The sequence below is a fragment of the Staurois parvus genome, unplaced genomic scaffold (genome assembly GCF_062004578.1).
Source record: "Staurois parvus isolate SC_StPar_1 unplaced genomic scaffold, SC_StPar_1.0 ptg000120l, whole genome shotgun sequence".
In the NCBI taxonomy this organism is placed as follows: domain Eukaryota; kingdom Metazoa; phylum Chordata; class Amphibia; order Anura; family Ranidae; genus Staurois; species Staurois parvus.
Genome location: NW_028317916.1, coordinates 6,611,746 through 6,626,436, shown reverse-complemented (window position 1 = coordinate 6,626,436; position 14,691 = coordinate 6,611,746). Strand labels below are relative to the sequence as shown.

At 37.3% G+C, this 14,691-nt stretch overlaps 1 protein-coding gene across 10 annotated transcripts in view; it reads right to left on the bottom strand.

Moving 5' to 3' along the window:
* PTPRZ1 (protein tyrosine phosphatase receptor type Z1) overlaps nt 1-14,691 on the bottom strand; it is a 299,955-nt gene that overhangs the window by 177,986 nt on the left and 107,278 nt on the right. For all 10 annotated transcript variants that reach the window (XM_089672116.1, XM_089672124.1, XM_089672125.1 and 7 more), the window contains exon 3: nt 7,871-8,047. In XM_089672116.1, the coding sequence (XP_089528242.1) occupies nt 7,871-8,047 (177 nt within the window). The remainder of the gene's footprint in view (nt 1-7,870; nt 8,048-14,691) is intronic.

Below are 14,691 nucleotides of genomic sequence, written 5' to 3'. Positions count from 1 at the left end.
TTCCCAAATGCCTGCCTAACGCCTGTCAAACGCTATAGGGGTGTTTGGCAATAGTTAGAAATAAAGTCAATTGTGAATGAGCCCTAACTGTTTCCACCAGCACTGTTGTGCATGGCGTTGAGGTGTCAGTAGCAAAGCAGGGGAGCATCATCACACTGAAACAGGAAGTGTTATTACTAGCAGGATCACCAGGTAAGAAACTTTGCAATATATTGTGAACAAAAAAGAGGAGTAATGGGATTTTGAACAGTGCTAAAAATCCCCCCTTCAAAAAACCATAAGAACTATATCACGAAACAAATAATTTTATTGTAATGCATTAAAATGTCTTGGGGAAAATACCCCTAAAAACAGTTATAAGGAAACCACAATTTAACCACCCCTGTCAACATCATCTTCCCCCATGTACAGATCATACAATGTGTAAAATACACAAATATACACAAAACCCAAAAAGGTCATGAAACAAAGGGGGAAAAGATCAAATAGATGTGGATTGTTGACCCAACGTGTTTCACATAAAATTCTTCAGGTTAAGTACAATAATCTTCAAATATAAAAACCAATACTATATATCCAAAAACAAATAATATATGAAAAAGCAAGAAAAACAAAAGAAAATTTTCACTTACAAGAATAGCCTAGGCAAGAATATCCTAACCTAGGTTGATGAATGTCCACATACACGAATGGTAAGTTACATAGTAATAGTTACATAGTTAGTCTGCCTGAAAAAAGACAAAAGTCCATCCAGAACAACCATTAACCACTTCTAGTCCGGACACTTTTACCCCCTTCCTCTCCAGGCCAATTTTCAGCTTTCAGTGCTATCACACTTTGAATGACAATTGCGCAGTCATGCAACACTGTACCCATATGAATTTTTTAGCATTTTTTTTAGACAGATAAAGCTTTATTTTGGTGGTATTTATTCACCACTTGGATTTTTATTTTTTTGCTATGTAAATGCCAATTTTTTAAAAAAGTGTCTTTCTTATAAAATTTTGCAAATAAATAGTATTTCATCATAAATCTTGTCCAACATTTATTCCATTATCTTTTTAGTAAAAAAAATAAATAAACCAAATTAGTTTATAACCAAAAATTATAATTTTTAAACATTTTTGTTTACATTTGTTTTTATTATTATTTATGGTTTTTTTTTTACATACTGTCACCATAGCAGTACAGTGTCACACTGTACTACTTGTGGGGGGTGATGAAGTTTTTTCTTTTTTTTTTTTTACACTGATTGCTTTTACACCCATAAAGGCTGTAAAAGCAATAATTTCTCCTTCCCTCTAGCTGCATTCTTGCAGCTATTGAGAACTACTGCGTGAACTGTGATTGGTCACAGCTTGCCACATGGTACAAGGCTGTTGTGAATAGCCTTGTACCATGTGACCTCTGTGATCATTCACAGATTTTACACATAGTAAGCAATGATGTCACAAGTGACATCTTGCTTACTACTCTGCACAGGGCTATTCTTGTAAGCGAAGACGTCCTGTAAGTCTTGTAAGTCCTACATTGGGCACCATTTGAGGGCTATTCTTGTAAGCGAAAATATTCTTTTGTTTTTCTTTCTTTTTCATATATTATTTGTTTTTAGATATATAATATTGGTTTGTATATTTGTATATTATTGTACTGTTTTTCACATGATCGGGTCCCGTCTGACGGTTTTTTCACATGATCGGGTCCCGTCCGACGATTGGTGTTCCACTGTGTCCGGAGGACACAGTGGGCACTGGATCGCAGTGCTGCGCGCTCCCAGGGAGCACGCACAAGCAGGGTGCGGGGAGGCCGTTTATAAATGGCAGCGCGGCCCTGCACTGCCACTGTCCGGCCGTTTATATACAACGGCCGGACAGGAAGTGGTTAAAAAAAAAAGTTATAATCTTATACCCACAGTTGATCCAGAAAAAGGCAAAAAAAAAAACCCAGCAAAGCATAATCCAATTTGCTCCTCCAGGGAAAAAAAATCTCCTTCCTGATCCCCCGAAAGACAATCGGATATTCCCTGGGTTAACTTTACCTACAAATGTTAGTAAGGTCAGAGGTAAAAAATGTGGGACGTATGGGGGAGTTGCAATGTCCAAACGGTCCCGACTGGAAGTGGCAAAAAGTAACCTAAATCAGCGCAGTATGAAACGCAACCCTGTTTGACTTGGATCAGGAAAATATATATGGGAAAGATGGCGCCCTGCCTCCCCCCACACCACTCACAGCGTTCCAACATCAGTACTGCACAGGTGTGGGTGGATTTGTTACCACGCATATTATATATATGATATATAATACATTCTGCCTTTGCTCTCCTTATCCATGGACTGATTACATTCCACTGTGTGCTGTTAAACTGGTGGTTATGATTTTCCCCTGGGCCGGGTGGTGCTTTGGCAGAGACTTTCATTTTTTCACCCAACCATTACTGCGCATGCGCGTATCATATGATGCATGCACGGTAACACATCCACCCATGCCTGCGCAGTTGTGTCCCTGATACAAGTCAAACAGGGATGCATTACATTTTATACTGGGCTGATTGAGGTTACTCTTTGCTACTTTGATGTTTTATGAGGTGAGTCTTTATGTGATCTTTGGTGGTAACAACCATATGGGCTGTACTTGTATTACAACATTGAACTATCTATAGTAACTGCTACTGTTTTTTGGCTCTAGGTTTGACATGGCTAATTCAGTTTATACTACTCAGGAAGTCGTTTAAGTTATGGATGGTCCCATAATATAAGGTAGCTTTTTAAGATTTCTTATGTATTGTTGTCATGAATGTTGTGGCAGTTTCCCCCTTGTGGTTTTTGTGCCCCTGTCATTTATTGCTTTTGTTTACTTTGTTTAGTATCTTCTGAGGGGCCATTAGTGGAGACTTTTATGGTCTCCTCTTCTCTGTGCATGGCCTGTTATTCCTTCAGGTGTGGACTGTTTGGGTATTGTACGTACCCCATATGTTCCACCTTTTTTACCTCTGATCTTACCAGCCGTGTATGTAGGCATTCATCATCCTAAGTTGGGAGCCCTTTGAGGGCTATTCTTGTAAGCAAAAATTTTCTTTTGTTTTTCTTTCTTTTTCATATATTATTTGTTTTTGGATATATAATATTGGTTTGAATATTTGTATATTATTGTACTGTTTTTCTCTTTAGCAGCCACTTGCATTTCCTGAATCCCTGAAGAAGCTTTATGTGAAATGTGGTGGGTCAACAATTGTCGTTCCTTTGTCCTGTTTTTAGGGGTATTTTCCCCAAGACATTTTAATGCATTACAATAAAATTCTTTGTTTTATGATATAGATCTTATGTTTTTTGGGGGGAGATTTTCAGCAATGTTAAAATCCCACTACTCCTCTTTTTTGTTCACAATATATAATTATTGGGATAACGAGCCAAGTCAGTCTAACTGGACCTATGGTTATTTTTTATAAGAAACTTTGCAGTATATTACAAAAAAAAGATTTGGTTAGGAAAATTGTTTACAGTGAGGCATGACACAAAACATACAGAAGGTTACAATAATTGTTTATATGGAAGTAAATCTTAGGTACAAACTTCAATATTATTATAACTTTCCTCCAGAGGTTTCTAGGGTTTTGTTAACAGTGAACAATGGTAGATTGATTTCCTGCATTCACTGATCACAATTGTAAGGGAGTCATCTTCCACTGACCATCAGTGTAAAGGAGACAACAATTTTCACTGTCTCCATGGCTTTTTTTAATTCATGGCTTTTTGTCCATTAGTTATAATATTAATTTACTTTTATGATTATTACTGATAATAATGTAATTTACAGCGAAGAAGGGGGTATGTGTAGAAAAATTATCTGCATTAGGGTATGCAACAATCTAATTTTTCAAGGGCTGTAGACTGAACAATTTTAGCAGGGGTTCCCTGACACCTGCAAATTTTTGAAAGGGTTCTTCCTGGGTAAGAAGGTTGAAAAATACTGATAAAATTAGCCTTCTAGTAATTAATAATACCACCTGTATAAATCAGTCTTACTTGTCACTACATTAGTAATAAACTTAATTGGTAGAAGACCATTACAACAGTCTCACCTTTTGTTGTTATATCTGAATCAAAAGCTTGTGAGAACATCAGTGCTCTTTATTAAAATACACAAATGTAACTGATTCACCTTGCCGTGACAGTAAAAAATAACACAGAAATCCCTGGCACAAAACATTTTTCAATTGCCTTTAGAACATTTCAATGGCAAAGGCTCTATACAAGTCTACTTTTGTTGAAATAACATTCCTCAGTATTCATGTTTTACATGCAAGGCATTGTCATTGTTGGTTACTGTAAAGTTTCAAGATTCCCACTGGAGGATTTTAAGGTTAGCCTGTATTACGGTGAATTACACATTGATTATTGAATTTCCCTTTTTATGCAGTAGTGCCCTTTTTATATAGTATTATGAACTCCCTGAGAATAAGGTTACAAAAAAATCAATGGAAAAGATTCTATTAGATAAAAACTAAAGAAGCCGAGGAACCAACAAAGGGTGCAGCTCTCTTGGGGAAGAAGGCCAGAGGAGCATTTAAACTTAGATCTGAAGGGAAAGAGATCAGAAAAGTATATATCATATATCGAGCAAGGGTCTATGGGGGAACAGGATATAAAATAGTGGGGGCGCAAGGCTCAAACTAAATGGCAGAGAAATTGCACTACCTTAAACAAATACAAAAAAAGAACAAGCAAGTTATAGCCCAAAAATGAGTAATAATAGAATATTGAATGCTAATAGAAAATGAAAAGGTACGTTAATGAATGTAAAAAGCCTGGCAAACAAAATGGATGAACTAGAACATCTGTTATTTGAAGACCACTTTGACGTTGCAGGAACGTCGGAAACGTGGTTGGACAGTTCATACAGTTAGGCTGCTAATATCAAGCAGTACAATTTATTTTGGAGGGAGAGAATTGGCAGAAGAGGTGAAGGGGTATGCATGTATGCAAAGAGCAATCTGAAAGTGAATATGAGAGGTGATATCTCTAAGGAGAACTGTGATGGCACAGAGTCATTATGGTAGGTGCTCCATAAGAGAGCAACAAATAGTAAATTATAAAGAGCACACAAGGCAAGTGGGAGTGTTTTAAAGAAGTATTAAGCAGGTGCATTAGTCATTGTATTCCATTTGGCTAACAACATAACAACATAAAAGAACAACATTAAAACCTAAATTCTAGTGTAAAAAAAAAAAATTGAAAAAAACAGGCCTTTACAATTACAAAATAGAAGAACCACTCTCAACATTCCAGATTGGATAAGGGAGCAAATATGGCAGATAAAACTGAATATGAGAAACACATTGCTACAGCAAATAAAACAAATCCAAAATATTTTTTCAACTATATCAACAGTAAAAATATTACGAAAGAACAGATAAGCCCCATAGCATACAAACATGGGAAGTTGGTCACACATGACAGGGTAAAGGCTGATGTATTAAACATATTTATTTCAGTTTTAAGGCACCATGCAATTTGGCATAAAAAACGCCAGTGTTCTTGGCAGAAAAAATGCTAATTTTGAACATTTTTTGCACTAATGTTTAGGAGCGTTTAGTGACTATTTTCCGATAGAAAACTCTCTAAAAAATGCAAAACAGAAGGGTTTTTTTCTGCCTCTGAATGCTGACTTAAAAAAAACTCCTCTAGACTATCTAATGTGCATGGACACATAGGATAACAATAGTTGCTTCTACAGGCAAAACGCTAAACTCCTCTAGGAGCAGTGTTTTTCTAAGCCAGTGTGCATGGAGCCTTAAAGATTAAAAAGATGAGTTTGATAGTTGTAACTGGTATGACTTAGGAATCTGCTCCCACTAGGGGTGGAATGGCTGACCAGGACTGGTTGAAGCAGCAAAGCAGGTGATGACAACAGCCACAGTGTTGAACCAGAATGTTTGGCATACCTGCTTGCTTAGTGAGAGCCCTAAGAAGGGCCAAGGCACAGAATCTAAAGTACCACCTGGTCTTCATCAGAGCTCTTAGAGGTGGAGTTGTTAGGTTTCAGGGAATACCCACGTTGCGGTTGTCTGACTCAGACTGAACTGAACAGGCCGCAACTGCACTGGTGAAACTCCATTGCAGCATTAAAACACTGAACTCACAAGACAGCAGGTAACACAGGAGAAATAGCAAGGCCAGGAGTAATAGTAAGGGTGCATAGAAGTACTTAGAGATACAGCTGAGACACCCTCGCTGGGAGTGCTCAGTGGGGAGTGGCCAACTTGCCCTTCATGTGTGAGGGGAACTCATTCATGAATGTACCAACAAAGAACCAGGTGGGACCGCAGTCATGTGAACTTGACATTAAGGCGGCACTGTGCACTTAGAAATGGGCCGTTTACCTTGCACAGCTGTACACTGGCTTGAGGCTCCATACTTTGAGCCCTTTGCAGTGCAAATTGAGCCCATGCAAAATGAATGGGCTCAAATCGCACTGCAAAGAATCACATGGTACCACTCTCCTGCTGTCTGGCTGCTATTACACTCCCACCAGTCCTGGGTACCCATAGCAATTACATGACTTCTGCCAACTCCTTTGTTGGGTTAACCTCTTGTGATGGCTCTCTAGTTCTTCCTCTTCCCCCCTGTGTGTACTTAACAGGTCCTGTTCTTTTGGATACGCCATGTAAGTTTATGCAACTCTTCAGACCAGGCATGAGATGAGTTAATAAAACTTTACCAAACATTCAAGAACACAGTCCAACAGCACAACAATTATAGAACAACAGTCCATCCCTAGCTACTCAGTGTAGGCTGCCCAGTTTCATCCCTTTCCCAAGGTAAGAATCGTTTAAGCGGGAAGTGTCCTGGCTCCAGTTAACATTACCAAATGGGTGACCCAATTGTGGGGCATGGGCTCCGATACAAACTACACAGGCCTTCCCCTACAGTCCCATGTGGGTGCTTCCAACAACTCTTGCTTGCTGCCCTCTCCTTCTTGTTATTGGTCCACACAAGAGGGCAAGACCCAAAAATACCCAGGAAAGGTCTGGGCAGCCGGACTTCGCTGCATAACCACATATCACAATTAATATATCAATATTAACATATTCAAGGGTATCCTGTAAGCACCTGCTTACAAGCTGGTAAGGCGGCTGGCTAGCCCTGGTACTGGAATGTGGAACAGGTAAGTGCGACAGTAACAGTAATACCAATGACCTTTCACCAAAGGAACCTCTGTGGCTGACAAAAACACAGGAGCAAAAGAGACTAGAGAAACTTAAAGTGAATAAATCACCAGTTCCAGATGACTTAAGACTTAAGCAATATTAGCTTTATTAGTCCTCAATCACAATGGAAGTGTACAATCTGCATTTATATGCATTTAGAGGACATTTCTAAAGCCATAGAAATGCATGTAATGATTTTACAGGCAAGTGAATGAGTCTGAATTCACCCATAAATATGCCCTTCAGTGAATGATTTCTAGGGATTAATGTACTAACGATATCCTTCAACTAACTGCACACCAATCACTATTTTCTCAAATTGTGCCTGACAAAAAAGTTTATAAACCAGGTACATTCTTTGTAAATAAATCCTAAAACACATATAATAACTGTTACTACCAGAAAATTTCCTAATGCCCATCCATACATGTAGCAGACTCAGAGTCACCAATACAAGGTGAAGTATGCAATTATATTGTCTTCACCTAACTGTTAGAAAATTTTGGGCTATTCAGCTCAAAGGTGCAAAGTCTCCAACTACCCAAGGCAAAAGAGAATTATACATCTTACGTAAATTGAAAACTTCAGACTCTCTTCACATTCCACTGAGATAATAACTGTAATCTTCAGTGTAGTGAAAGATCAAGAAAGAATCGAGCTTACCTGTTTTTCCTGTATTGCGAATTAAAGTATGATTGGACACTTGCTCCCAGCCTTGAAAAGTTAGTTTCTTGAGATTCATGTTGAGCTGTGTGAGATTCTCATCGATGTTGATGGGAGATTGTCTGGCACCATTGCATGTTGGATATTTTTTCATCCAATTTGTTTGGTTAAAGCTTTCTGTAAAATAATACCAAAAATATATAAATTAGAATAACAATTTTACAAAAATCAAAATATTTTTGCTAGCACTGTGTCCAGTTTGGTTGTAATATTATGGCAGGCCCTTGCCTACATGTGCCAATGCATAAACTGAGTATAAGTGATCATAAATACAACAGGATGCTTGCCCTGGCAGAAAATGCCCAGTATAGGTAGCTTAAGCTGGTAAGAACAGTTATGGAAGACTTGGTGATTTAGATGAGGTATAGATCGTCTATCGTGCCAATGATATCCTTTAAGTAGTGATAATATATCTGTCTGTCTTTAAAAAAAAAACTAGATTTGCTAATACACCTACTGGCTTCCCGACATAACCCTGTAGCCTTATAGTCTGAAGAGTAAAATAAAGGCAAATGTAAAAAAAAATAGTGTAAATGTGTCTTTGGAGATAAATGTCAGCATTTCTAATACTTTAATTATATAAAAGTATTATTTTACTATTTTTATTTTATTATTAAGTTTTAATATATTTCTGTTACATAGTTACATAGTTAGTCTGGCTGAAAAAAGACAAAAGTCCATCCAGTTCAATCATAGAAAAAAAAAAAATTATCATTCTACACCCACAGTTGATCCAGGCAAAAAAAAAATCAGCAAAGCACGATCCAATTTAAAACATTTGAATATGCAGCGCTAGATGTTATTATATAAAATCATGATTTAAATAAGAAGAGATTGATATAGTCCCAGATCAGGAGTCCTCCAAAAACCAAAATTCATATATATCAGAAATGCTCCATAAGGCGCCGTTGGCTTTTTATTACATGGCGTCTCATGGAGTGGATTCACCCCTTTGAAAACGTGTGATTTACACAAAACATGTCAGGGGAATCCCTCAATGCGATGCTGATCTTTCTTATGGATTACCTACAGAAATTATGCTTTGATGTGAGTGCCTCTTTTTGAATATTTTTGGATTCTACCCAATAAAGGCTATATTACACTATTAGCATAATTTTGCTTCCTTGGCTTGTTATTTCACGAGCCTCCTTAAGGTGGATCTACATCTAGTGTCTGAGCGACGGTGGACCAATTGGTGAGTCCTGAGGTGGACCGGGAGCGTGACTAAATATCATCTCTGAGAGTCCGCCAAGGTGTTCTGATGACATCATACCAGTGACCAGACCCTGATGTTTTCTACAGATTACATACAACGCGTAGTTTGTATGTAGTTCTGGTAAGCACATTATAAGACCATTACTACAAGGAATTTGCTATTGTCTCACCTGATCAGTGTGGCTACTTGGTGGACTCCTCTATCACCTTATGGAGCATTTCTGATATATATGAATTTTGGTTTTTGGAGGACTCCTGATCTGGGACTATATCAATCTCTTCTTATTTAAATCATGATTTTATATAATAACATCTAGTGCTGCATATTCAAATGTTTTAAATCTGTTGCTGAGGTGCTGAGGTATACCTTTTTATGCTAGCAGCTTGTCATTTTATTCCTTTTTTTACTTAATCAATCTAGTTGCGCTCATTCAATTTGTTTTATTCACGATCCAATTTGCTCCTGCTGGGAAAAAAGTCCTTCCTGATCCTCTGAGAGGCAACCGGATATTCCCTGGATCAACTTTACCTATAAATGTTAGTATCCAGTTATATTCTGTGTATCTAAGAAAGAATCCAGGCCTTTTTTGAAGCAATCCACTGAGCTGGCCAGAATCAACTCTTGAGGGAGTCTATTCCACATTTTCACAGCTCTCACTGTGAAGAAACCTTTCCATGTTTGGAGATTGAATTTCTTTTCCTCCAGACGTAAAGAGTGCCCCCTTGTCCTCTGTGATGACCTCAGGGTGAATAGCTCTACACCGAGTTCACTATATGAACCACTGATGTATTTATACATGTTGACCATATCCCCCCTTAGTCTCCTCTTCTGTAAGTAAAATCTATTTTTGTATCAGCAACATCTGTTACCAGATACAATTCTGGTTTCTCCTTTTTTTAGAATGGGTTACATAATGAAATAATTATTCTAACATAACTCTGTTGGCTAGTGTTCTAGACCCTTTTGTCAATTATACAAGTTTACTGTATAGTAATATTACTATTCAAAACTAATCCTAGCACCATAGAGCTTCTGAAATCTCAGTGGTTAATTAGGATGTCCAATATAGTTTTAGAAATATTTCTGTATTTAAATTTGTGCTCTGCATTAAAAAGTACACTTACCCCCCAAAAAATATAATTTTTATGGTGACATACATTCACACTACACAGGGAAAGAAAAGGGTTTGCAATTTGTAAAAAAAAAAAAGAAAATAAAAACAATGCATTTTTACACAGAGAGCACATCATTCACTAATATAAAGGCTGATCCCTTGTTAATGGACCCCGGTTAAACTAAAACTGGGTTGAATACAATTTAATAATATTCCAAAATTTGAACTGACAGTTGTTTTTGGTCAAACCAACACTGCATGATGATTTGAGCTGGTTTGAGCACATTTGGGGTCTCTCAAATTAACTTGTGAAGTCTAGCAATAATGTGTATATAATATGAAACACGTTAAAGTGATAGAACCAGATTATATTATATTTTCCATAATCCTACAGCAGAATTCCCTCCTTTAAAGTGGAATTAAACTCTCTCAATCAACTTTGATTTTTTTTTTAAATCTTTATACTGATAACATAAGTAAATATATAGGAAAGTTTATCATATTTACTTGTTTTTAAACTGTTTTTAAAATTCCATCAGTTACTTCCTGGTTTCTGGCCTACGTCAAAATGATATCATACATCCCAAGAGTCTTCAGGAGGACAGGAGGCATTTTCTCAGCTAAGCACATCCTTCTGCATGGAGGCCTGGCCTAAGGGCAGATGGATTCCAGGAAGTAAATGCTATATGAATCATCTGCCCTAACTCAAGATGATTGTGGCCAGAAATGCTAGGGGGTGCTCTTCAAAGTGATTTCTCAGTAAAATAAAGCATGGAAACATAAATGGATAGATGAATTAGCTTTGATTATTATAAATAAACAATATTTTCAGTTTACGGTGCTCAGATGCAGTTTAGTTCCACCTTCAATAAATTAATTAATGTCTATCTCTGCAGAAGAACATTTTCAGTTTAATATTTGTAAAGCATACTCAAGTTTCTTTCTATATCTTAAGCTCGTTCCAGAGATTTCATTCTTTTAGGTACTTTTCTGCATCCTTTGTTGACAAAGCATTATGTTTCTGCTAGTGTTTGCTCTGCAAAGCAATATTACGTCTGTCAGGTGTAGAAAACTTGGCACAAATACTGCACACCATCAAGTTTATTCATGTCTGTATAACAAGGTCTTTAATTTAAGAACTATGTGATTAGCACACAATACATAGCCAAACAGAGCACAACATAAAAGCTGGAACATTGTTATTTCTACAGTTAAATACATTTTTTTTTCTGAGGAGAAAAATCATATGAAAATGGCAGGATAGAAATGTATGGATGTTTTGTAAAAGATTTGTAAGAAATTAGGAAATAATGTGTTTATTACACAAAATTATATATGAAAAGACTTCTATGTTAAAAATCTAATGGCATCCAACAAACGTATATAAATGTCCTATCGGCAAGTGGTCAATACCAGGATCAAGACTGCAACTATGTTTTTCATTCAGAAAACAGCTTTCCTGTAGAAGTGATCCACCCAATCACTTTTACAGTGCTCCAAACCGCACCACCCCCCGCAGTTCCTCTAGGCTGGGATCGCAGTAAGTATTTGGGATGACTGTCCAAAGAGGAGAAGGAGAAACATCCATTCCTCAATGGAAAAGCAAATTAAAAAGTGAAAAAAAAAGAAATTAAAAAGCACTCCACCACCCCCGAACATAAACGCAAATGCAAAGGCGCATGTAAGTCTGGCGCACATATGTAAACGATGATTGCACCACACATATTATTTTATTTATTTATTTCAGGTACTTATATACCGCCGTCAATTTACGCAGCGCTTTACATACATATATTGTACATTCACATCAGTCCCTAACCCTCAAGGGGTGTACAATCTAAAGTCCCTAACTCACATTCATACATATACATACTAGGGCCAATTTAGACAGGAGCCAATTAACCTACCAGCATGTCTTTGGAGTATGGATACATATGAGGTATCAATGTGAACATCAGAGTGAGGCAATAATTCTAAGGCCATAATTCATGATTAACATATAGCCTGTAAAGGCTTTCAAAGCATCACCTATGGACAACTTTAGGTACTGTAATTTGTCGCCATTGTAAAGGTGTTCGCAATTTTAAAACTTTAAATGTCTGGTATCTTTTTTACCAGACACAATGTCATCTTTTATCTTTTGACAAAATGGGGTATGTTGTGTTTGTGCGCACTAAAATTCATTTCAAAATGTGTTTTTCCTGAAAATCTGCATTTGATAAATGGCTGCACAAATATTAAGTGGCATATAAAAATATCTAAAACTAATATAAGATACTTTGGGTTGCTTACATGTACCTTTTAGTTATCCTAAAAGTTCCCCAGAAGTCCTAAAAGCCAAGCACCTTTCTATGCAAATACAGATGTCTAGAATGGCCCATTCCAAATTCCCACCCATTACTGCTGCTCATGTGTTGGTTCATTTGACAGACAGTAAATTATGGGTAGAGGTGGGCCAAAGCATTGACTATTCTGGTGAAGAAAGTATGTGTATAATACAGCCAATTATAAATACCTTAAACAAACTAAATGTAACCATATTATTTTAAAATGTATTAATTGTGTAAATAAAAATATTAAAACAATTCAATAAACATAGTTTTTGTTCATCAACGTGTACAGTGAATCAGTTGATATTACAAATTATATATGTTTTATGTGCAGTCTTTAGCTTCACCCTGTTGATACCCTCACCAAATAGCCTTGGCCCCTAAGGCTGCATTGACACAGGAATGGAAAGCTGCTGGAGCACCTCTCCTGCAGCTATTCACTCCCGACTGCGGTAGGGGCAGTATGGTGCACGATTCAGCTTTTTTTTGGTTTTGGACAAACTTTCTTTGAACTGTACAAAAGTACACTGTATTCATGGCACTGTACAGCAGCTCGATGTGCTCCACTGCTGTACAGTGTCATGTGGTTTGTACAGTGCACTTCGATAAAATACAGCACGTCTGCATTTTATTGCAGCACACTGCAGTGCAGCTCAAGGCTGTGTTGCAGTGGAAGTGGAACACACAAAAAACTATTGTTTTCTATGTGTCCTTGTGGTGAGAGGTGTTTTAAAATATAGTAAAATGTCCTTAACCGCACTATGTGTGAATTAGCCTTGAATAAACAGGTCTCTTTAGACATGTTGTCTGTCCTCCAGTAAATTATCCTCCCAATTGTAGACTGATTTAAAATAAAATACTTCCATGATTCTTCTCATTTCTATTACAAAATAAAATATCTTATTGTGCAAATCAACTCTCATACTAAGGTGCCTCACCAGGTACAGATTGCAGATAACAAACTTCTAGAGGCAGCGTAAGTACAGCCACAAACACATAACCAAGATGATGATGATGCCACCTCTCCACCTGACTGTGTTTCATCCAAAAAGGACTTTCTTTGGAAAGTGTTTTTTTCAAATGATTGGGATCTGAAAGCTAAGCTCAAAGCCATCTGCAATTTTTTGGTCCATTTTTTAATGCATTTTGTACAAAGTATAATGCAAAAACTGCAAATAAGAAGCTAGTAATCAGGTAAACAACTTCAGTTGTAAAAGAGAAATATAAAAAAGTGAGCGCTCTCTCAACAGCAGCCAATGCACTCAAAGGTAATCACAGTTAAACCCTCAGAATACACAAAAATAATATAGGAGTGCGGCGCTAATGAATATATGTCTCAGATGATCTAAAACACAATATGATATATAAGCAAAAGTCAGTGCGTCAAATTAATGATAAATGATAATGTCCAAATAAAATAAACGCAGGATCTTGCATAAAAGATAAAAGAACCAGGATCCAACGGTAAAATTGCGCACTCACCGGACGCGCTATGGAAAAGTGCATATGTAGTATGACCTTTAGAAAACCCTCATCATATGGAGACGGTGGGTAGCCATCCAGGAACAGGTGATCTCTGTATAATGGACAATTTCAAATCCAGGAATCCCTTTTGGAATTGGGTGACTAATGAGTGAGGAACTCCCTCCGGTGGTGAAGATGAGTAATATAATGCCTGAAATATGTTAGCTCCAGGTAGGAGCCAAAAAATACCTCATAGTGTAGTAAGTAAAAAATATATTTATTCAAAAATAGGTTATATAAAAGCAAGGCAGAAACACTGTAACAGTGAAACATTAAAAACTGAAGTGTAACTGACCCAAAAGTAAAATGGCCGCCGAGCCTCCTCGTGGCTCCAGGCGGCTAGATGTCACGCTCTGCTGGCTCCTCCTCTACTATAACAGGAGATAAAATTCTTGATGACATATGTACTGCCTGTTGTGTGTGATGTAAACTCAGTGATCCTGCGTTTCCTACTATTATCACATCTGCAGATCACACATCTATTACATGGACTGAACCCCTTCATGTCAGAAAACAGGGAAATGCGGGCTGGGGGATCTATCACATTTGGTGCTAAATTATGTCTAATGGATACAGC